We start from the raw sequence: 23,153 nt of genomic DNA, 5'->3' as shown, positions 1-23,153 counted from the left end.
TTCTGGCGCTCCTTCCGGCACAGAGGAGGGGTCATAGAATCATAGAGTTGGAAGAGACCACAAGGGCCATCGAGTCCAACCCCCTGCCAAGCAGGAAACACCATCAGAGCACTCCTGACATATGGTTGTCAAGCCTCTGCTTAAAGACCTCCAAAGAAGGAGACTCCACCACACTCCTTGGCAGCAAATTCCACTGTCGAACAGCTCTTACTGTCAGGAAGTTCTTCCTAATGTTTAGGTGGAATCTTCTTTCTTGTAGTTTGGGTCTGCAGCTTCCCATTGGCTGCAGGAGCTTCCTGCAGCCAATGGGAAGCTAGCCAGCATTGTGGAAGGCGGTCCCCGATCTTCTCTGCGCCGGTTTAGCGCGGCACATGGGAGCCGACTGAGTGGGCAGGTCCATGGGCCAGTTAAACGACCCCCATGGGCAGCTTGTGGCCCATGGGCCTTAGGTTGCCGGCCCCTGCTCTAACCGCTACACCAAACTGAAGGAACAGTGCAATTAGCAAGCCAGTTTCGACTCTATTCCGCATTTCAGTCACCTTGTCTGCCTGCTGTGGTGACTTGATAGAAGGGGTTGAGCTGCGTGTTGACTTTGATCTAAAGATAGGCATTTAAAAGTCAAGCACATCATTAGCTGCCGGAGAAGCACTTCCTTGTAAACAACTTTTTGGTGACTCAGAATAAAAAATGCTGAAAACTGCCGCCTTCTCCTCCCCAGAGTTGACGGGCATTTGGCATGTGTTTTTTCCCCTACTCCTCCCAAAGCAGATATGCTGACACGCCAGAACTTCCTGGCTCGGTGCCAGTGTGTTAGGAAACATTTTTTGGGTTCCATAAGCATTTTTCCTTGTTTACAGTAACTTCTGATGTTCCTGAGAGAGGCTTTCAAGGTTTGGCATGCCCTGCCGCCTTTGCAGTACAGATCATGCAGATCTTGTGCTTCCTTGCACAGCTTGCTAAGCGGAACGCATGGGCCTTCAGCCTCCTGGCTGCCTGGCATGTTGGGCTTCCCTGTAAGAGCAGAACAAAACATGTGTGTTTGCCTTGTGTTAATCTGAGGAATGCGGCAACTTGAGTGTGGCAAAGCAGGATAAAATTTTGGGGTACGGGGGGATTTGAGACACAGCAACTGTGAGAAGAGGCTAAGCAGAGCTCACAGCTGCAAAAGCACTGCGTTGTTGTTGTTGTTGTTGTTGTTGTTGTTGTTGTGTGTACATATACATGCACATTGCATTGCTTTTCTTTTCTTGCATTTATACCCCATCATTTTCTCCTGTGAGCTCAACGGAAGCGGTACAGAAGCTGAATTTTCCAAATACAGTGGTACGTCAGGTTACATACGCTTCAGGTTACAGACTCCGCTAACCCAGAAATATTACCTCAGGTTAAGAACTTTGCTTCAGGATGAGAACAGAAATCATGCAGCGGCGGCTGTAACCTGAAGCGTCTAACCCGAGGTCCCACTGTAACGTCATTCACTGCTCGTGCTCAGGCTGCACAGAAAAACCATTTTGGTTCCTGATATGCATTCCGATCGGGCAGATAAAATACAACGGATGCAATTCTACAAGATGTGGTATTGGTGTGCGAAAACAGTTCAGATCCAGTGATCCCCAGGCATGCATTTCCGCATGGTGGAGGCGTCAGGTTCCATCCTGGGGCCCAGACGTCTTCGCTTGGTCACAAACTTGGTCACAAAACTCACCTGGCCCCGGCTAATTTGGATCACTGTAGCCTGGGATCTGGAAAGGGTCTTTAGCTCACTGGTAGAGCATCAGTTTGCATGCAGGTTCAATCCTGGGCATGTCCAGGTAAGAACTGAGAGAGGCACCCTGCCTGAAATCCTGCAGAGCCAGTCAGTATTATTAATTAAATTTTTATTAATTTTATTTATACCCCACCCATCTGGCTGGGTTTCCCCAGCCACTCTGGGCGGCTTCCAACAGAATATTAAAATACAATAACCTTTTTAACATTAAAAGCTTCCCTAAACTGGGCTGCCTTCAGATGTCTTCTAAAAGTCTGGTAGTTGTTCTCTTTGACATCTGGTGGGAGGGTGTTCCACAGGGCGGGTGCCACCACCGAGAAGGCCCTCTGCCTGGTTCCCTGTAACTTGGCTTTTCCCAGGGAGGGAACCGCCGGAAGGCCCTCGGCGCTGGACCTCAGTGTCTGGGCTGAATGATGGGGGTGGAGACGCTCCTTCAGGTATACTGGACCGAGGCACTAGCAACATTACTGAATATTCTTGATGATTTAAACCGAAAACATGCACATTAGGACCACTTTCCTTTGCGGCAGCAGGGGAGGGGTTGTCTATAAAATGCGGGGATGTTAATGCCCTAATTCCTGGGTCTGTTAATACGGGGGGGGGGGGTGGAATAAGCACGGCGAATTGTTTCCACTCCATTCTCCCACATAAACAAAATGATAAATAGCCGGTCTCTGCTTCCCTTGTTTTTTTGTTTTTGTCGCGGCAGCTCTCTTAATTACTTTTTCTCGTGTGTCTGTGCCGACCGGCCGTTGTTTGCCAAGTACAAAGCTGCATTTGCTGGGCATTCCTTTTTGCCACTCGCTGCTCCATTGTTGATTCCCGGGGCGCGACAAATTGGAAGCCTTCGCGGCGAGCTCTGTGTGTAGGCTTTCCCCATCTTAAGCCTCTTATCCAGCAGCCGGATCAGAATTTCCAAATGGTTCTGCGCCGAGCCTTTTGGTACACACAGATGCAGAGCCATCGGTCCCGTGCGGGCGTCATGGCAACCGGCCGCCATGGTCTCCGGCACCCTGTCAGCTGGGTGGCTGCAAAACTGCATTTTTGAGATTTTCATATTGTAAGAGGTTTAAAACACAAACAAAACCCACACACCTCCCGACAGCTGTTGCTTGTGTTGAGGGAGCTTGTGTTTTTGTTTTTGTTTTTGCTTAATTTAATTAAGTTAGCAGAATGATGTCTTAATTCAACAGAGGCCGCCACCGTTTTTAAACACTACTGAACAGCCTTCACAGGGAGGCAGCACTGTACAGTGGTACCTCGGGTTACAGATGCTTCAGGTTATGTAATTTCGGGTTGCGCACCGTGCCAAACCAGGAAGTACTGGAACGGGCTACTTCCGGGTTTCAGCGCTCACGCATTCACAGAAACGTCAAATCGCAACCCGCACGTGCACAGAAGCGGTGCTGCGGGTTGTGAACGTGCCTCCCGCACACAGTGGCGTAGCGTGGGAGGTGCAGGGGGGGCCGGCCGCACTGGGCGCAACATCTGGGGGGGGCGCGCTCGCACTCGCAGCTCTCTGCCCCTACCTGGCTCACTCACTCTCTCTCACTGCAGTGCTGGCTGTGCGAATCTGATCCGAGCCGCCGGGTCGCCGCCCACTGTGGAGGGGAGGGTGCCAGGCATGCGGTGCGGTGCGGAGAGAGAGCGAGGGACTATCTGGGGGAGGGACAGTGCAGCGGGGGGTGCAAATTACTTGCCTTGCCCGGGTTAGGGGGCGCAAATTACTTGCCTTGCCCCGGGTGCTGACAACCCACGCTACGCCACTGCCCGCACGGATAACGTTTGCAACCCAAGGTTCTACTGTATTGGGAAGCTTTTAATGTATTTTGCGTCATTTTATATTTTGTTGGAAACCAACCAGAATGGTCGGGACAATGTAGTCAGGTGGGGTGGATACAAGTACAGTAAGTTTTTTATTATTATTATTATTATTATTATTATTATTATTATTATTATTATTTATTATTATTATTCACCAACCCCTAGTGCAAGCTGTATTCTACCAGTTCCAGGGAATTGCGTGTGAGCAGAGTCCTGTTGTGCCCATGTCCACCTTGCAGACATACCTTTGAGGCCTCTGGTTGGCCACAGACTATCTTGCCAGAGTGGTGCATGCTCTGGTTATCTCCAGCTTGGACTACTGCAATGCGCTCTATGCGGGGCTACCTTTGAAGGTGACCCGGAAACCGCAATTAATCCAGAATGCAGCAGCTAGATTGGTAACTGGGAGCGGCCGCCGAGACCTTATAACACCGGTCCTGAAAGACCTACATTGGCTCCCAGTACATTTTCGAGCACAATTCAAAGTGTTGGTGCTGACCTTGAAAGCCCTAAACGGCCTCGGCCCAGTATACCTGAAGGAGCGTCTCCACCCCCATCGTTCTGCCCGGACACTGAGGTCCAGTGCTGAGGGCCTTCTGGTGGTTCCCTCTCTGTGAGAAGTGAGGTCACAGGCAACCAGGCAGAGGGCCTTCTCGGTAGTGGCATCCAGAACACCCTCCCACCAGATGTCAAAGAGAACAACAACTACCGACTTTTAGAAGACATCCGAAGGCAGCCTGTTTAGGGAATGTCTGATGTTTTATCAAGTTTTTAATATTCTATTGGGAGCCTCCCAGAGTGGCTGGGGAAACCCAGACAGATGGGTGGGTATAAATAATATATTATTATTATTATTATTATTATTATTATTATTATTATTATTACGGAATGTTGGATCAGGTGGGCTGCCTTTGGACTGTGCTGGCAAGCTCTTCTTATGCTTTTATGCCAGGGGTCAGCAACCTTTTTCAGCTGTGGGCCGGTCCACCGTCCCTCAGACCATGTGGTGGGCCGGTCTATATTTTGGGGAAAGAAAAAAATGAACGAATTCCTATGCCCCACAAATAACCCAGAGATGCATTTTAAATAAAAGCACACATTCTACTCATGTAAAAACACGCTGATTCCCGGACCGTCCATGGGCCGGATTTAGAAGGCGATTGGGCCGCATCCGGCCCACTGGCCTTAGGTTGCCTACCCTTGTCTTATGCCTGCCATGTTTTCGACTACAGTGGTACCTCGGGTTACGTACTTTAATTCGTTCTGGAGGTCCGTACTTAACCTGAAACTGTTCTTAACCTGAAGCACCACTTTAGCTAATGGGGTCTCCTGCTGCCGCCGTGCCGCCGGAGCACGATTTCTGTTCTCATCCTGAAGCAAAGTTCTTAACCTGAAGCACTTTTTCTGGGTTAGCGGAGTCTGTAACCTGAAGCGTATGTAACCCGAGGTACCACTGTACAGTTGCCATAGCTCCAGCCACCACTGTCCTATAGGCACCTCTGGACAAAGCCCACGGCAGTGATGCAGTCTAGATCTAGGTTGCGGACTGCTGTAGCGAGGTCCCTTTGAAAAGGTATTGATTGGTGGTGTTTGATTGTCGGCTGCTTTTGATAGCAGTGGAGTTGACAGTGGAGTTTCACTGAACTTGCTTTGACCTTGTTGCTAACGTCTAATCTGTTCCTTGTCAATAGCCTCCTGTGTCCTGCCTTGGGGGTCCACCACGAGAAATTGTGTTAGAAAATCAGATCTATAAGCTAATCGCCAAATGACACCTTAATCCTAGGCTTCAGTCGCCACAACGGAATGTCCTTTTGCTTGGCAATAGAGATTATTATTATTATTTCTATACCACTTTCTATTTGAAAGAAATATTCCAAAATCAAATAAAGGCCCAGGAGATTTCCTTGGCAAGATGGCCGTAGATCAGCGTTGGGGCAGGTGCCTGCATTCAGAAGGTCTCAGGTTCAATATTTTATGTCTTCAAGTGGGTGAAGAAAGGTTGTTGTTGTGTTGTTTAGTCGTTCAGTCGTGTCCGACTCTTCGTGACCCCATGGACCAGAGCACGCCAGGCACTCCTTCTTCCACTGCCTCCCACAGTTTGGTCAGACTCATGTTTGTAGCTTCGAGAACACTGTCTAACCATCTCATCCTCTGTCGTCCCCTTCTCCTTGTGCCCTCCATCTTTCCCAGCATCAGGGTCTTTTCCAGGGAGTCTTCTCTTCTCATGAGGTGGCCAAAGTATTGGAGCCTCAGCTTCAGGATCTGTCCTTCCAGTGAGCACTCAGGGCTGATTTCCTTAAGAATGGATGCATTTGATCTTCTTGCAGTCCATGGGACTCTCAAGAGTCTCCTCCAGCACCATAATTCAAAAGCGTCAATTCTTCGGCGATCAGCCTTCTTTATGGTCCAGCTCTCACTTCCATACATCACTACTGGGAAAACCATGGCTTTTACTATACGGACCTTTGTTGGCAAGGTGATGTCTCTACTTTTTAAAATGCTGTCTAGGTTTGTCATTGCTTTCCTCCCAAGAAGCAGGCGTCTCTTAATTTCGTGGCTGCTGTCACCATCTGCAGTGATCGTGAAGAAAGGAGTCCTGCCTAAAACCCGGGAGAGCCATTGCCAGTCAGTGATGGGCACAGGCTTATTTCTTGCCTGCTTTATGGAGTTGTTGCAAAATATTACAGTAAGGCAATGTATGTAAAGCCCTTTGAACACCTTAAAAAGAATGCTAAGCGAATGCTGGGCTAATAATACGGTTGCAACCTTGTAAATAATCCCGCAAAGCCAAAAGCATCATCACCACCCTGCTGTGGATTGGCAGAGGATAGAAGCAGAACTCCATCCTTTTTGCACCAGCTGGCTGGATTTTTCTTTCTAATTCTCCCCCTGCCCCCCCAAAAAAAACACTTTTATTATAAGAAACTAATTATTACCAAGTTTGTCTTTTTTTGCCATAGTAATTTGCTTCAGAACTTAACTGAATAAAAAGGCTGATGTCTACTCACATATTACAGATAAATGGGCAGTAAGCATATTAACAAAAACTGGTCGTGTCTTTCAGGGATTGTAGGATATGTGTTTGATGTTTTAATTTGTTGGAAGCCGCCCAGAGTGGCTGGGGCAGCCCAGTCAGATGGGTGGCATATAAATTATTATTATTATTATTATTATTATGGCCAGATTTCTGCGTTGGGCATGAAAGAGTGGGATCGTCTCACTTGGTTTCTGTGCTGGGTACAGAAGGGGCATGGAACACTCCTTTCACTCCCTGGCCAGCCCATACGCAATGCCTTGTTGCTTACGGCTGTGAGGCTAGTACTTAATTACAAGGCTATATAGCCTGGTGTGAAGAATTGATGCTTTGGAATTTTGAATTATGGTGCTGGAGGAGACTCTTGAGAGTCCCATGGACTGCAAGAAGATCAAAGCTCTCCATTCTGAAGGAAATCAGCCCTGAGTGCTCACTGGAAGGACAGATCCTGAAGCTGAGACTCCAGTACTTTGGCCACCTCATGAGAAGACTCCCTGGAAAAGACCCTGATGTTGGGAAAGATGGAGGGCCCAAGGAGAAGGGGACGACGGAGGATGAGATGGTTGGATAATGTTCATGAAGTTACCAGCATGAGCTTGACTAAACTGCGGGAGGCAGTGGAAGACAGAAGTGCCTGGCGTTATCTGGTCCATGGGGTCACGAAGAGTCGGACACGACTAAACAACGACAACAACATAGCCTGGTGTCAAAGTGCAGGGGTCAAAGAATCTTTGAGTTAGCAGGGAGTGAGGCCCAGTTCCGTTCTTGCTCTGGTTGAAATCATTTTGGCTGTGGACATACCCCATGCAAACACAATGGCATTTCTTGTTTGTGGACTCTTGTGTGTGTTTGTGTGTGTGTGTGTGTGTGTGTGTGTGTGGTATCACGGTGCCCAAAGGCACACGAGTCCTGGTAGATTGGTTCCAGCCTCTACCTTGAGAAGCTTTCCTGCGCCCGTAAGTCCCCGTATACATGTCTCGCCCAACCTACTTCTGAAAACCTTGCTTCTGCACCGTTGGGAGGCTGAGGGCAGGAATGTGGCGCAGCCTAGCCAGACTGCATGAGCAACTTTTCTGCTGTCTAAGCTGGCATCTGCCTCGAGGGCATTGTGCAACGTTGGGTGGGATTTCTGTGGAAAGTCCGTGGCAGCGTGTTGGCAGAACGCCTTCCTTTTCATGGAAACACTGGCGGAGCTGAGGAATGGGACTGGGCTTCTGCCAAAAGCGGGTAATGAAGAAGCCTTGCATGATCTTCACATGCAACGCAGCCTGGGTCTTGGGACTTGCTTGAGTCTTGCTGCTGTTGGGAGGTTGGAGTTTGCTTGCTAATCTGCCATCCTAGAGACTTGATTGTCCAGGCTGCTAGGAACTTGTTTCCAGTACGTTGCCGAAAGAAACGTTCCCCTATTGCCTTTAAAAAAAAGGGGGGGGAGCCTTTACAATAACCAAAGAAGTGCAACTCTTGTGCAGCTCTTCCAATTGGACCATTTAGATCTAGGCTGTTGGCTCTGACTGGCAGCCGCTCTCCAGGTTGCCAGGATGAGATCTTCCTGATAGGGCTGGGCGATATCTGGTTTACAACATTGCAATATACCACCAGCTAAATATCAGCAATATATCAGTATATCATGATGTCTGAAATAAGGATGTGACTTTGTAGAGGCAAACAGTAGGGCCGGGCGATAACTGGTTTTCAACATCGTGATATATCACCAGCTAAACATTGCAATATACTGATATGTCGCAATGTCCAAAGTAGCGATGGAGCTCTGCAGAGGCGTCGGCTGGCTTCACAGTTTTTCCCACATTGTGATTTTTGCATAGCAAACACACACATATCATGATTCACAATATATTGCCAGGTCGAAGATTATGTAACCACTGTCACGATATGGACTTCAAAGTGGTTTTGGAGGATATACAGCAGACGCTCAGGTAGCGAACGTGATCCGTGCTGGAGGCACGTTCGCAACCCATAGCATTCGCAACCCGTAGTGCCGCGTCTGCACACGCGTGGGTCATGATTTGGTGATTCTGTGCATGCGTGAGCGCCGAAACCCGGAAGTAACCCGTTCCGCTACTTCCAGGTTCAGCGTGGTGCGCAACCCGAAAACGCGCAACCTGAAGCGCCTGTAACCCGAGGTATGACTGTATTGCCCAGCCCAACTTCCCTGTTGCCCATTACCTCTCATTTTAAAAAATGGGCGGTTCTAGGATGGAACGTGGGGTGTTCTGCGTGTAAGCCACGGCCTGCGCCATCAAGCCACAGACTTTCCCCATAAATGCAATCACGTTGCACCACTTGCCTACGTGAACTAGATGTTGCCAGCCTAGTTTTGTAGATGTTACATGACAACACATTAATTATTATTATTATTATTATTATTATTAAATTTGTATACCGCCCTTCATCCGAAGATCACAGGGTGGTTCACTGGTGGCAAGACTGGTGTCTCCTCCCGAGAAGCTCCACTTCTTAGCAATGCTTCTTCTTAACGCATCCCTTGCTGCAAGCATGAAGGTTCGGCCGTGATCTCCAACTAACAACAAGCGTTGGCGTGCCTATTATCTCTTAGTAATAGAGAAAACAATGTAAATTGCTAATTCCAGGCTTTTTGCAGCAGACGTGCTCCCTGGGAGCGAGCCTCTTAGACAGACGCTGAACTCGTAGGTTTCAGAGTAGAACTTAAAGATGAGTTCTACTCTGTGTCTCTTGTGGGGGGGGGGGGTTGTTGTTTCTGTTTTGCTTTAGCCTCTTATGAGTTTAATGACTGGGGAAGCAGGGAGTGGTGTGGATGAACAGGAGCTCGCTGAAAAGCAACTAGTACTTTGTGGCTTTCTCCAATCAACTCTGCAGACCAGCTGGCAGAAGAACTGAGGGAGGGGAGGGGAGGGGAGGGGAGATGATGACATCCTTCTGAGCACTGGGCTTTCCGCTTCCAGAAGTTTCCTAGCGGCACCCATCTCCCTGCAAACAAGCACCATTGCTTTAAAAGGCCGGAGGAGTAAAAGAACATTTTAATAATAATAATAATAATAATCTGCTGAACGAGGAAAATAACCAGCAGGGTCCAGTCACAGCGAGGGGATTTGAATCCTCGTCTCCCAGGTCCTAGTCTGACACTCTATAACCACTGCACCGCACTGTCTCTGGGGTTATCCCCTATTCAGTACACCTGCAATGACCATTGGTGCACTTGATACTCCCATATAATTAAAAAGCATGGCAGCCACTCAGTCAGGTCCTGCCAGCGAGCGGTTTAAACTTCCAGGATGATGGTGTTTAGGCCAAAGGCTCCCCATCGGAATGACGTAATCTGGGGACTACTTGTTGAAGAACAGGGCTTTAAATAGAGGCGGGCAGCGGGATCTGGGCTTGGGTAGCCCAGCTCACTGCTAGCCCAAACTGTTAACACGTTCTCCTCTTCCCTCCTTTGTAGGTTTTAGCGTCTAGGAAGGCGAACCAGGAGAACTCCCGCCATGGCCCCACGGAAAAGGAGCGGGCGAGGGATCTCGTTTATCTTCTGCTGCTTCCGGAGTAATGACCACCCGGAGATCACTTACCGGCTGCGGAATGACAGCGCCTTTGCCCTGCAGACGATGGAGCCCGCCCTGCCCATGCCTCCGGTGGAAGAGCTGGACGTTATGTTCAGCGAGCTTGTGGTGAGTGATCGCCCCGCGCTCGTCTGTATTGCTGCTTTTATTTATTTCTATTAAAAATGAATTTATTATTCATTAGAAATAACAGTAAAACCAGACCTTAAGCAAAATGATGAAAACATAGATTAGGTCTGCTGTTTTTATTTTTTAATGTGTACAGGCAGGGGGTCCCCCCCTCCCCGTTCCTGACCCCTGTGCGCATCGATGGAGCAGGCATAAGCCCGCCCCGTTCTGCCCTGTTTTCCGGCCACTTCTGGGTCGGCAGCGATGAGCACGTGTGTGATCGCAAGCCAACTGGACACACGTAAAATGCTCGCTACCTGCTCGTAATAAAACCACAGTCCTGTCTTGGTAGGCTTGCTGAAGCAAAATAAGTTTTTGGACAGGTGTTGAAAGCAATACGATGGAGGTGCCTACTTAATGTCAAAAGGCAGGGAGTTCCAGTATATAATTATTGCGTGCTTGTAAAAGTGTCAGTCCTGCAAATTGAAGTGGTCGAATGGGAACATGGGGGCCAAGGTTGCATTGTTTGGCTGTTTCGCCATAGCCTAATAGATGGGGAAACAGAAGACGCGAGAGACTTTTCTTTCCTAGGGCTCCCATCTAGTAACCTGACCTGAGGCCTTAACTTCAGGTTGACTTATGGCAGAGGTTTTCAACCTTTTGGAGTCCACGGCTCTCTTGACCAAGTACAGTCGTACCTCCGGTTACAAACGCTGAGGGTTTTGTGTTTTCAGGTTGCAGACCGCACTGAACCCGGAAGTCCCAGAACGGGTTACTTCCGGGTTTCGGCGCTCGCACATGCGCAGAAGCACAAAATGATGTCATGCGCAGATGCAGCGCTGCAGGTTGCGAACGTGCTTCCTGCATGGATCACGTTCGCAACCCGAGGTATGACCGTACATTATTTCTGTGGCCCCCCTGTGGGGGGCATTTTTTCATCTCCGCCAAGCTAAGCAGTTGGTTCCTTATCTCTCTCGCCCTGACCTAGCCACTGTGATCCACGCGATGGTCACCTCCAGACTGGATTATTGTAACTCGCTCTACGTGGGGCTGCCCTTGAGACTGACCCAGAAACTCCAGTGGGTGCAGAATGCCGCGGCGAAACTCCTTACGGGGTCCTTGCTGTGGGATCACATTCACCCAGTGCTATACCAGCTGCACTGGCTCCCGGTGGAGTATAGGATCAGGTTTAAGGTGCTGGTTTTAACATTCAAAGCCCTATACGGCCTAGGACCCTCGTACCTACAGGACCGCCTCTCCTGGTATGTCCCACGGAGGACCTTATGGTCTTCAAACAAAAACATATTGGAGATCCAGGGCCACAGGGAGGTTAGGCTGACCTCAACCAGTGCCAGGGCTTTTTCGGCTGTGGCTCCAGTCTGGTGGAACGCTCTGTCACAAGCGACTAGGGCTCTGCGGGACTTGACATCTTTCTGCAGGGCCTGCAAGACAGAGCTGTTCCACCAGGCCTTTGGCCAAGGCACAGTCTGACCCCCTCCTTATGTAATCCTCACAGAACGTCTAGCCCAAATGGTTGCCATTAATTTGATTGGAATTAATTTTATAATGAAATGATTTTAGAATGTTTTACCATTTTACTGTTGTTAGCCGCTCTGAGCCCGGCTTCGGCTGGGGAGGGCGGGTTATAAATATTTTTTTATATAATAATAATAATAATAATAATAATAATAATAATAATTATTATTATTATTATTATTATTATTATTATTATGGTTGACAGAGGAAGACCTCAAGGGAGGCACCTTAATTACCCCTGCTATAGACCCCCCAACTCATTTGCCATTTCCAGTGCCGGACAAGCAAAACTGAATCCAAGCATGCCAACGCCAGCTGTGTCTTTGGCCGGCATGTTGGCTTCCCCCTTGTGCCAAGGCCCTTACACACAAATGGCCACACGCTTGGGCATTGTAAGATGAGGGCAAGCCGCTTGTCTCGCTGCCTGTCAGGGCTTTGCCTGCTTTTTCCGCCACACACAAGGAGAGAGGGGCTTGGCGGGGGGGAATAGGCTCTCACAAAAGGGCAGCCAACCCTGGCTTTGCTTTTTGACGGGGTGCAGTTTCGCAGCTGCTTGGAAATGGATGGGGTTGCCGAGGCAACCTGCAAGGCTTCCTCGGATGGGCGATGGGGGGGACCTGCCTTGTTGACTTCCAGTGTTTCAGCTTTTTCTCTTCTCCTGGGTTAACGCTACCTTAAGGCTTCGGGGAACAATAGGAGAGGGAGCAGCGGGGTCATTGGGGAGGGATGGGGGTTGGTGCGGCAGGTGGGTGGGCAAAGCCCGTGACCATGGGATCTTCGGACAATTACCAAGTGAATACCTTTGGTGCTTGCCGGACCAGAAGGTCGAATTCTTCCAGGCTCTTGTCTTGCTCCCACCCCTAAATCGCTTTGTGCTCCAGCCCCATCTGGCACCAGCTGTTGCATAATCTCACCAATTCATCTGTCCATCAAGACCTTGAGCACTTCTGGGATGTTTACAATGGAAAAAAACCCAGGCATGAGACGTCTTGTTGGGAGGGTAAGCAGTTCATGCAGATAGGATTTGTTCGGTCGATCCCAGATTATGAAATCCTAGAATTCTGCAGTTGGAAGGGATCCCAGGGGTCATCCAGTCCAACCCCCTGCAATGCAGGAATCTCAGCTAAAGCATCCATGACAGATGGCCATCCAAGCTCTGCTCAAAATCCTCCAAGGAAGGAGAATCCACAGCCTCCCAAGAGAATCCATTAAACACCATCAAACAGCTCTTCTGACAGTTCTTCCTGATGTTTAGTCACAATCTCTTCTCTTGTAACTTGAAGCCATTGGTTCAAGTCCTGCCCTCCAGAGCAGGAGAGAGCAAGCTTGTTCCCTCTTCCATGTGGCATCTTGAGATATTTGAAGACGACTATCATACCTCCTCTCCGTCGCCTCTTTTCGAAGCTAAACATACCCAGCTCCTTCAACCACTCCTCATAAGGCTTGGTTTCCAGTCCCTTGATCATCTTGGTTGCCCTCCTCTGCACATGTTCCAGCTTATCAATATCCTTCTTAAATTGTGGTGCCCAGAACTGGACACAGTATCCCAGTGTGGTCTGACCAAGTCACAATAGAGTAGTACTATTTACTTCCCTTGATCTGGACGCTAGACTTCTGTTGATGCAGCCTAGATTAGCATTAGCTTCTTCTTCTTCCTTTTTGCTGCTGCATCACAATGTTGGCTCATGTGGTCCACTAAAACCCCTAGATCCTTTTCACTGCCAGTGACCTAGGTGTCCTCCATCTTCTGTTTGTGCTGAGGCAGACTGGAAAACAAGGCTGGTTCCTTCCATTAATGGAAGATGGATTCATGCCTTTTAACAGTGGCATTAGAGGTCAAAAATCAGGGAGCGCACCTTTTCTCGTTGCTCCATATCTCCATGGCAAAGGAAATGTAGCTGTTGCCTTCTCCCACGCCTTTGAACGGTGTCACCTCTGCCTTTAGAAGTGATGGCCCCGATCGCCTATGAGAATCAGGATTACAAGAAGGAAAAAGCTTGACATTCTGATTGCTGGGGTGCATTTGAAAGCATGTGAGCCGCACTGAGGAACCTGAAATCTTGGAAGTTTGATTGGGATGGGTAGGGCTGAGTTGGGTTTTTCCAGAGGAGCAGTGAAAAAGCAGCTAGGTCTTTGCTCATCAGTGCAACGGGCGTAATTTGTACAGTTTTTGGCATGCCTCTTTTTTTGGGATGCAGAATTCTCATTTCCATTCGTCAGTGTGCACACGCTCCCAGCAACATACTGAAGCACTTTAGTATTCAGAGTGCAATGGAATGGATATCCCTATAATATGGTATAATCCTCAGGGGCGCAAATGTTCCTCATTGCAGTTAAAAGGCATGGAGCAAGCATAGCTCTGGGGCAGATTAACCCCTTTGGTTTGGGAGGGCGCTTAAGCCTTCCGTGTCATCAGCAGCCATTACAGACGCAGAGCCATTTTAATCATTAGATCATGCATTATGGATCATGCTTGCTATCAGAATGGGGGAGGCAGCGTTGAAGGCACAGGTAATCCAAGCCTGAGACAATGACTTTCAGGACAGGTGCGTTGCTGAGCAGCCTTAAGTGATACTCTCTGGAAGGGAGTAAGTGCCAACTTTCCAGTAATATGTGGATTTCCCCTCCAGTGGGTGTCAGAGATAGACAGATCATCTTATTCTTATCTCTCTTGGCATAGATACTAGTCATGGACTCTGAGGAGCCAGGATGAGGGGTAGGAGCCACCCAAAGATTTATTTATTTATGAAAATATTTGTATACTTCTGTCATACACACACACATGCAATCAAAACTATTCAACCCCCATTGCAAATCAGGTTTATTATCAAAATCCACAGACTTTCAGCTGCAATTCCGTTGCAGTTTCAATTGCTTCTGTTTGATTTGCTCATTGCAAACAGCTGAAAGTCTCCATATGGTCGCAATTGGAACTGTGCCAGTCGCAAAATGCACCTGGGGGGGGGGGGAATTTCAAACACTGCCGGTGACCAATTCCTTGCTTATGCACCATTCCAAATTGAGCAGTAAAGTCTCTAGCAGCAGACAAAGTCTGAGTACTTTGTCCAGGTCAGGACATTGCTGCACCGACGAAAGCATCCTTTCCAAAGCTGGTTCCCTACAAATGTTTGGGATTACAACTTGCATCCAGCATCAACAGCATGGAACTGGAAGTCTGTTGAAGGAGGCTCAACCCAAAAGTGGTTTAATTTAGCATGGCAAGCTGCTTTATTGGAAAGACTCTTGCAGCAAATTAAGGCAGCAAGACAGACAAACCCCCAGGGAAACTTTTTAGGTCAGTGGTTTGGCTTCATATACAGTGGGCTGGAAGCGAATCTATTATATTATCTGTTCCTGTTCTGAATGGATCTTGACGGAGGGGTGTATTAGGCTGTGAATATACTTGAAGACTTACTTTGTATTTACCTGGGGGAAATGCGGGTGGCGCTGTGGGTTAAACCACAGAGCCTAGGACTTGCCGATCAGAAGGTCAGCGGTTCGAATCCCCATGATGGGGCAAGCTCCCGTTGCTCAGTCCCTGCTCCTGCCAACCTAGCAGTTCGAAAGCACGTCAAAGTGCAAGTAGATAAATAGGTACCACTCCGGCAGGAAGGTAAACAGCCTTTCTGTGCGCTGCTCTGGTTCGCCAGAAGCAGCTTAGACATGCTGGCCACATGACCCGGAAGCTGTACACCGGCTCCCTCGGCCAATAAAGCGAGATGAGCACAGCAGCCCCAGAGTCGGCCACGACTGGACCTAATGGTCAGGGGTCCCTTATACTTGACAACTTATTTTGTATTTACCTGGGGGAAAAGAAAAATGAGGAAATAAGTTTAGGTTAATCTTCTCAGGACTAAGACCTCAAAATATGTCATATCATAAGAGCTGATGCATGTTAATCTTAGAAAATGAACATGAAAGAGCTCCTCAGTTTTGCACACAAAGGCAGGCGATCTCGCACTTATTATCATGTTACCTCCTAGAATGGCTTGAATCCTAATAGCTGTGATTTCAGAGGATGTGCATGAGGCTAAGGAAGCGGATTGGGATACTAAACTGACTCTAATTTAGGGATTAGTTGAGGAGGGAGAAAAAGGCCAACCGACCTGATTAGCACTTCCTGAAACCGTACACCTAAACACAGGTGTCATTCGAAATTTGCACTTCTCTGAATTTTATGATGCAACGCTCCCAACAAAACATGTGTGCAAAAAAATGGGCATATTAGAGCAATTACACCTGTTTAGTGAAAGTAACGTACACAAATGCATTGCGTATGGGGAGGTTGCTGGGGTGTGTACCAGACAAAATTGCTTATAAAATCTTGATGCTATGAGAGATGCACACTAGAATGCTGATGGGTTTTCATGAGGTCATTTTTTAAAAAGTGCCATAGATTGATGCGGAAGCGTGGAGAACCGAAGGTTAAGTTTGGAAAAATGAGGTGCTGAATGCTGGTAGATAGATTTCATCTGCAGGTGAAGTTTCCTGCATGTGGGCCCTGGAATTAGCTTCAGGGACTTGGTGAGCTTCAGAGAGCACATTGTTAGAATCATTGAATTATAGAAATGGAAGGGACCCTGAGGGTCATCTAGTCCAACCCCCTGCAATGCAGCAATCTCAGCTAAAGCATCCAGGACTGGTGGCCATCCAACCTCTGCTTAGAAACCTCCAAGGAAGGAGAATCCTCCATCTCCCAAAGGAGACCATTGTGCTGTCAAACAGCTCTTCCTGTCAGAAAGTTCTTCCTGATGTTTAGCCGAGCTCTCCTTTCTTGCGACTTGAATTTTGCAGTTTGTACTGAAACCAGCAGAGGAGAACATTTCCCTGTTACTCCCTCCTGCTTGTAGAAGAGCTGTCCCATGGAAACTCTGACCGGGGTGGGGAATCAAAGACATTGGGGTAAGCCATGGCAGGTGGACTTGTGTCAGTGAGCAGCTTTTGAAAATGTGGAGGTGTTTTGAAGAGGAGGGAGGGAGAGAGCGAGAGAGAGATATTATGTCTTGGATTGGCGCACAAAATACTGTATTTTTGCTCTATAAGACGCACCCGATGATAAGACGCACCTAGGCTGCATCAATAGGAGTATAGCATCTAGATCAAGGGAAGTAATAGTGCCACTGTATTCTGCTCTGGTCAGACCTCACCTGGAGTACTGTGTCCAGTTCTGGGCACCACAGTTCAAGAAGGACACTGACAAACTGGAACGTGTCCAGAGGAGGGCAACCAAAATGGTCAAAGGCCTGGAAACGATGCCTTATGAGGAACGGCTAAGGGAGCTGGGCATGTTTAGCCTGGAGAAGAGGAGGTTAAGGGGTGATATGATAGCCATGTTCAAATATATAAAAGGATGTCATATAGAGGAGGGAGAAAGGTTGTTTTCTGCTGCTCCAGAGAAGCGGACATGGAGCAATGGATCCAAACTACAAGAAAGAAGATTCCACCTAAACATTAGGAAGAACTTCCTGACAGTAAGAGCTGTTTGACAGTGGAATTTGCTGCCAAGGAGTGTGGTGGAGTCTCCTTCTTTGGAGGTCTTTAAGCAGAGGCTTGACAACCATATGTCAGGAGTGGTCTGATGGTGTTTCCTGCTTGGCAGGGGGTTGGACTCGATGGCCCTTGTGGTCTCTTCCAACTCTATGATTCTATGATTCTAGTTTTTAGAGGTGAAAAACAAGAAAAAAATATTCTGAATCAAATGTTGTTGAAGAGGCTTTGCACAGCTATCCCTGAAGCCAGAACAGTAAGAGGGATTGCTGCGCAGCAAGAGGGATTGCTGTTCTGGCTTCAGCGATAGCTGCGCAACCTGCATTCGCTCCGTAAGATGCACACACATTTCCCCTTATTTTTTAGGAGGGAAAAAGTGCGTCTTATAGAGCGAAAAATATGGTAAATAGGCCCAACAGAAGAAAAGGCCTGCTAGTTTGGACCAAAGGTCCACTTATCCCAGCATCTCCATCTTACAGCGACCATGAAGAGCATGCAAGCAACTGTAGGTAAGATTTAAACTTCCACAATGGGAACTCCCTACCCATCTTCCTAATTTTTTTTTGGGGGGGGGTTTTCCCCAGCCCCCTGGAGCAGACTCGGGGTGGGCATGGGGTACTTGTGGGGGTAAAGTTCCGCTTGGCAAGCATAAAACCATTCCACCATGTTAGATAGTTATCCATTTCTTTACATTTATATTCCTCCAAGGAGCTCAAAGTGGCGTACATTGTCCGTCTGTCCGTCCCCACCTCGTTTAATCCTCACAACACCCCTGAGAGGTAGGTTAGGCTGAGAAGCAGTAACTGGCCCAAGATCACCCAGGGAGCTTCGTGGCTGGAGTTCGAATCCTGTTCTCCCAGGTCCTGGACTGACACTCTTAACCACAACACCACCACTGACTATGAGCCCCTCTCCCCACTTGTGATTCCCAGAGCTGGTATACTTTCCTCCTAATTATTATTATTTTTTAAAGGCTGCATAAAATTAGCATTTTGTATGTATTGGCTTTTTCGTCCCCCACAGCCCACCTGCCCCAAATTACACATGTCTTCAGATGGTAAAATATTTCTGGAGGGCTTATGCTTGTTTCTTTTATCTTTCTGAAACAGCAAATGAATTAAGTGCCACTTGCTAATAATAAAGAGGTGGGGAGTCTGAATACCCCGGCAACAACAGGAGCAGCAGCGGCAACCGCCCTGCCACATGTCATTGATGGATTGTATCTCTCCATAATCTCTCCACTTTCTAGTTGGAGATAACTGTCTGGTCTGGATGGAGGCTGTTCCCTCTGCCTGCCTTTTCCAAAACTTTGAGCGGTGTCAGCGGCGTTTACAGCGACGCTATCTTATAAATTAACCACCAGCTGAGATCGCTTACTTCATTTGATCCCCTGAATTGTTAAACTGGCTGGGCACTTCAGGGCTGCTTGAAACTCACAGGATTCCTGAGGGTATCTTTAAATATATATATTTTTAAGCAACGGAGAGCTGAAGCTAAGGGTTAGAGCAGGGGTCAGCAAACTTATTCAGCAGGGGGCCGGTCCACTGTCCCTCAGACCTTGTGGGGGGGCCGGACTATATTTTGAAGGGGAAAAAATGAACGAATTCCTATGCCCCACAAATAACCCAGAGATGCATTTTAAATAAAAGGACACATTCTACTCATGTAAAAACATGGTGATTCCCAGACCGTCCGCGGACCGGATTGAGAAGGTGATTGGGCCAGATTAGGCCCCTGGGCCTTAGTTTGCCTACCCATGGGTTAGGCAGCCTTTCTCAACCTGTGGGTGCCCAGATGTTGTTGAACTACAGCTCCCATCACCCCTAGCCAGCAAGGCCAGAGCTCAGGGATGATGGGAGTTGTAGTCCAACAACATCTGGGGACCCACAGGTTGAGAACCACTGAGTTAGAGCATCTGCATTGCACGCAACAGGTTCTGGGTTCAATCCAGGTTGGGCTGGGATTGTTCCCTGTGTGAAAACAGAGACTGGAGCTGTCAGTGCAGACAACACCATTGCCAGAACTCCCTGGGAAGAGGGATTGTGTGTTAAACACCTCTGGGTCTGGTCGGTCTGTGAGGGAACTTGAATGTAACCCACCGCTGAACCGTGGTCTCCTCCTCTGCTCCTACATGCTATATTTCCGTGTTTAGAATCATAGAATTGTAGAGTTGTAGAGGATCATCCAGCCCAACCCTTTGCAATGCAGGAATATGCAGCTGTCCCTCAGCTGTACAAATTTAAAAACACTAGCAGGACTGAAACAACTCCTACAATGTAGATGATAGAAGATGTGAAAAGATAAAATACGCGAATGGATCTGATAAGAGATACCAACTGGAGGGAGGGAGGGAAGTCACAAGCTCAGCAGAGCTAAAATGTTTATATGTTGATTAAAGTATTGTAAGAAAGAATATGTAAAGAAAATAATAAAAATTTATTGACTAAAAAAAAAAGGAATATGCAGTGTCCCTTAACTGGGATCGAACCTGCAACCTTGGCGTTATCAGGACCACACTCTAACCAGCTGAGCCGTCCCATTTTCTTCTTGCCAAAGCTGATTTCGCATCTGTTGAGCTTTGCCCGCCCCTCCCCAGCACTCACATTTCCCCACCCAGATGTGAATGACACACTTTGAAGCGCTCGAAGCTGCTGATGCAAGGAAAGCAATCCGGCAATAAAAAATCGGGCTGTGAAGTGGTAGCAGCCTTCTGAATCATTGCGTCTTAAAAACGAGCATTGAGTGCTGCTCCGCCTTGGTGGTGACGCCTGAGGTCTTTGATGATTGCTGCGTACAAAGCTCATCTGCACGATGCCTTTAAAGCAGCGTCACACCACAGGCATGGCTTCCCCCCAGAGCATCCTGGGAACTGTGGTTTGACAAGGGTCTCCCTCCACAGTCGCCAACGCTGCTTGCAGGTTCCCCATTAATAATAATAATAATAGGCGGCTCCCAATCAAGTGTTAAAAACAGTACAGCGTTAAATATTAAAAACTTCCCTGAACAGGGCTGCCTTCAGATGTCTTTTAAAGATAGGATAGCTGCTTATTTCCACAGGGTGGGCGCCACTACCAAGAAGGCCCTCTGCCTGATTCCCTGTAACCTCACTTCTCGCAATGAGGGAACCGCCAGAAGGCCCTCAGCGCTGGATCTCAGTGTCCGGGCTGAATGATGGGGGTGGAGACGCTCCTTTAGGTATACAGGACTGAGGCCGTTTAGGGCTTTAAAGGTCAGCACCAACACTTTGAATTGTGCTCGGAAACGTACTGGGAGCCAGTGCAGATCTCTCAGAACCGGTGTTATGTGGTCCCAGCAGCCGCTCCCAGTCACCAGTCTAGCTGCCACATTCTGGATTAATTGCAGTTTCCGGGTCACCTTCAAAGGTAGCCCCATGTAGAGCATGTTGCAGTAGTCCAAGCGGGATATACCCAGAGCATGCACCACTCTGGGGAGACAGTCTGCGGGCAGGTAGGGTCTCAGCCTGCGTACCAGGTGGAGCTAGTAGACAGCTGCCCTGGACACAGAATTAACCTGTGCCTTCATGGACAGTTGTGAGTCCAGAATGACTCCCGGGCTGCGCACCTTGTCCTTCAGGGGCACAGTTGCCCCATTCAGGACCAGGGAATCCTCCACACCTGCCTGCCCCCTGTCCCTCAAAAACAGTACTTCTGTCTTGTCAGGATTCAACCTCAATCTGTTAGCCGCCATCCATTTCATAGAATCATAGAGTTGGAAGAGACCACAAGGGCCATCGAGTCCAACCCCCTGCCAAGCAGGAAACACCATCAGAGCACTCCTGACATATGGTTGTCAAGCCTCTGCTTAAAGACCTCCAAAGAAGGAGACTCCACCACACTCCTTGGCAGCAAATTCCACTGTCGAACAGCTCTTACTGTCAGGAAGTTCTTCCTAATGTTTAGGTGGAATCTTCTTTCTTGTAGTTTGGATCCATTGCTCCGTGTCCGCTTCTCTGGAGCAGCAGAAAACAACCTTTCTCCCTCCTCTATGTGACATCCTTTTATATATTTGAACATGGCTATCATATCACCCCTTAACCTCCTCTTCTCCAGGCTAAACATGCCCAGCTCCCTTAGCCGTTCCTCATAAGGCATCGTTTCCAGGCCTTTGACCATTTTGGTTGCCCTCCTCTGGACACGTTCCAGTTTGTCAGTGTCCTTCTTGAACTGTGGTGCCCAGAACTGGACACAGTACTCCAGGTGAGGTCTGACCAGAGCAGAATACAGTGGCACTATTACTTCCCTTGATCTAAGATGCTATATATTTGGTTGGCCGTTGTGAGAATAGGATGCCAGTGGCCTGATCTGGCAGATTCTTCTGGTGTCTTTAGATCAGCATTTCCCAATCTTGGGCCTCCAGCTGTTTTTGGACTACAACTCCCATAATCCTCAGCTAGCAAGACCAGTGGTCAGGGATGATGGGGATTGTAGTTCGAAAACAGCTGGAGGCCCAAGGTTGGGAAACACTGCTTTGGATCACAAGTCTTCATCTAATAAGCAGAGGGAAGCTGGGAGGAGAGAGTCACTCTTTCCAAGAGCCTCTCCCTTGTTTATTCCTGCTTATTAGTCAGAGGTGTCTGACTTTTGCTTCTGGTCTAAGTCTAAAGAAGGTGTGAATTTGTTTTCTTGGTAACGAGCGATTTAGCACAAGTCAGCTGAAGAAATGTCAGGCAGAGCTTTTATGTTAAAAGGTTTAAGCATAACCCGACGCCGGGAAGGTCACGGTGCTATGAGTATCCAACCTGCCTTCCTCTTGGGGTGTACATTACACTCTTTAGTTCTGACAGGTGCCTGCCTGTTCCTGGAGATTTTCATCTGAGGGAGTGCGAATAGGTGGCGTTAAATGCATATTATTTATTCAGTTTATATCCCTCCTTCCCCCCAAAAGTAGCCCAGAGGGCTCCGTAGGTCCCCACTCCTGTCATTCTGCTACAAAACAAAATTGCACAGTGCTCTGCGTGCTAAAACACAAATATAAATTGCAATTATGCAGGACGATGTATTAGCGTCCTGTTCCCAACAGCGGCTAGCCAGATGCACACAATCAGGGCCAGAAGGTAAAAACTTCCCCCTGTTTCATCTTCCAAGATATTCGCTGGAGGTTCTATTTAGCTAAACCACAGAGCCTAGGGTTTGCCGATCAGAAGGTCAGCGGTTTGAATCCCCGCGACGGGGTGAGCTCCCATTGCTCGGTCCCTGCTCCTGCCAACCTAGCAGTTCGAAAGCACATCAAAGTGCAAGTAGATAAATAGGTACCGCTCCGGCGGGAAGGTAAACGGCGTTTCCATGTGCTGCTCTGGTTCGCCAGAAGTGGCTTAGTCATGCTGGCCACATGACCTGGAAGCTGTACGCCGGCTCCCTCGGCCAATAAAGCGAGATGAGCGCCGCAACCCCAGAGTCGGTCACGACTGGACCTAATGGTCAGGGGTCCCTTTACCTTTACCTTTTAGCCTTTGAAAAACAGTCCTCCATGAATTGGCTTAACTCAGTTAGGGGCCATTGCAATATATTGTGGTAGCAAGTTTTTCAGTGTATGGGGGGAAAGTGCATCCTCTTATTCTCCTTGTCCCTACAGTGGTACCTCCGGTTACATACTTAATTCGTTCCGGAGGTCCGTTCTTAACCTGAAACTGTTCTTAACCTGAAGCACCACTTTAGCTAATGGGGCCTCCTGCTGCCCCTGTGCCACCGCCACGCCATTTCTGTTCTCATCCCGAAGCAAACTTCTTAACCCAAGGTAATATTTCTGGGTTAGTGGAGTCTGTAACCTGAAGCGTATGTAACCCGAGGTACCACCATATTGCCCATCAATAAGCAGGAGACAC

The 23,153-nt window shown here is 48.3% G+C and overlaps 1 protein-coding gene across 2 annotated transcripts in view; it reads left to right on the top strand.

Moving 5' to 3' along the window:
• The window catches only part of DAAM1 (dishevelled associated activator of morphogenesis 1), a 180,917-nt gene that overhangs the window by 50,482 nt on the left and 107,282 nt on the right, over positions 1-23,153 (top strand). For both annotated transcript variants that reach the window (XM_083434806.1, XM_083434805.1), the window contains exon 2: positions 10,066-10,288. In XM_083434806.1, coding sequence (XP_083290932.1) covers positions 10,106-10,288 — 183 coding nt within the window. In that variant the 5' untranslated portion in view covers positions 10,066-10,105. The remainder of the gene's footprint in view (positions 1-10,065; positions 10,289-23,153) is intronic.

Source organism: Podarcis tiliguerta, assembly GCF_965153285.1.
Source record: "Podarcis tiliguerta genome assembly, chromosome: 1".
NCBI lineage: Eukaryota > Metazoa > Chordata > Lepidosauria > Squamata > Lacertidae > Podarcis > Podarcis tiliguerta.
Note: the sequence above shows the minus strand (reverse complement) of the source record. Positions and strands in the feature narration are given on the sequence as shown.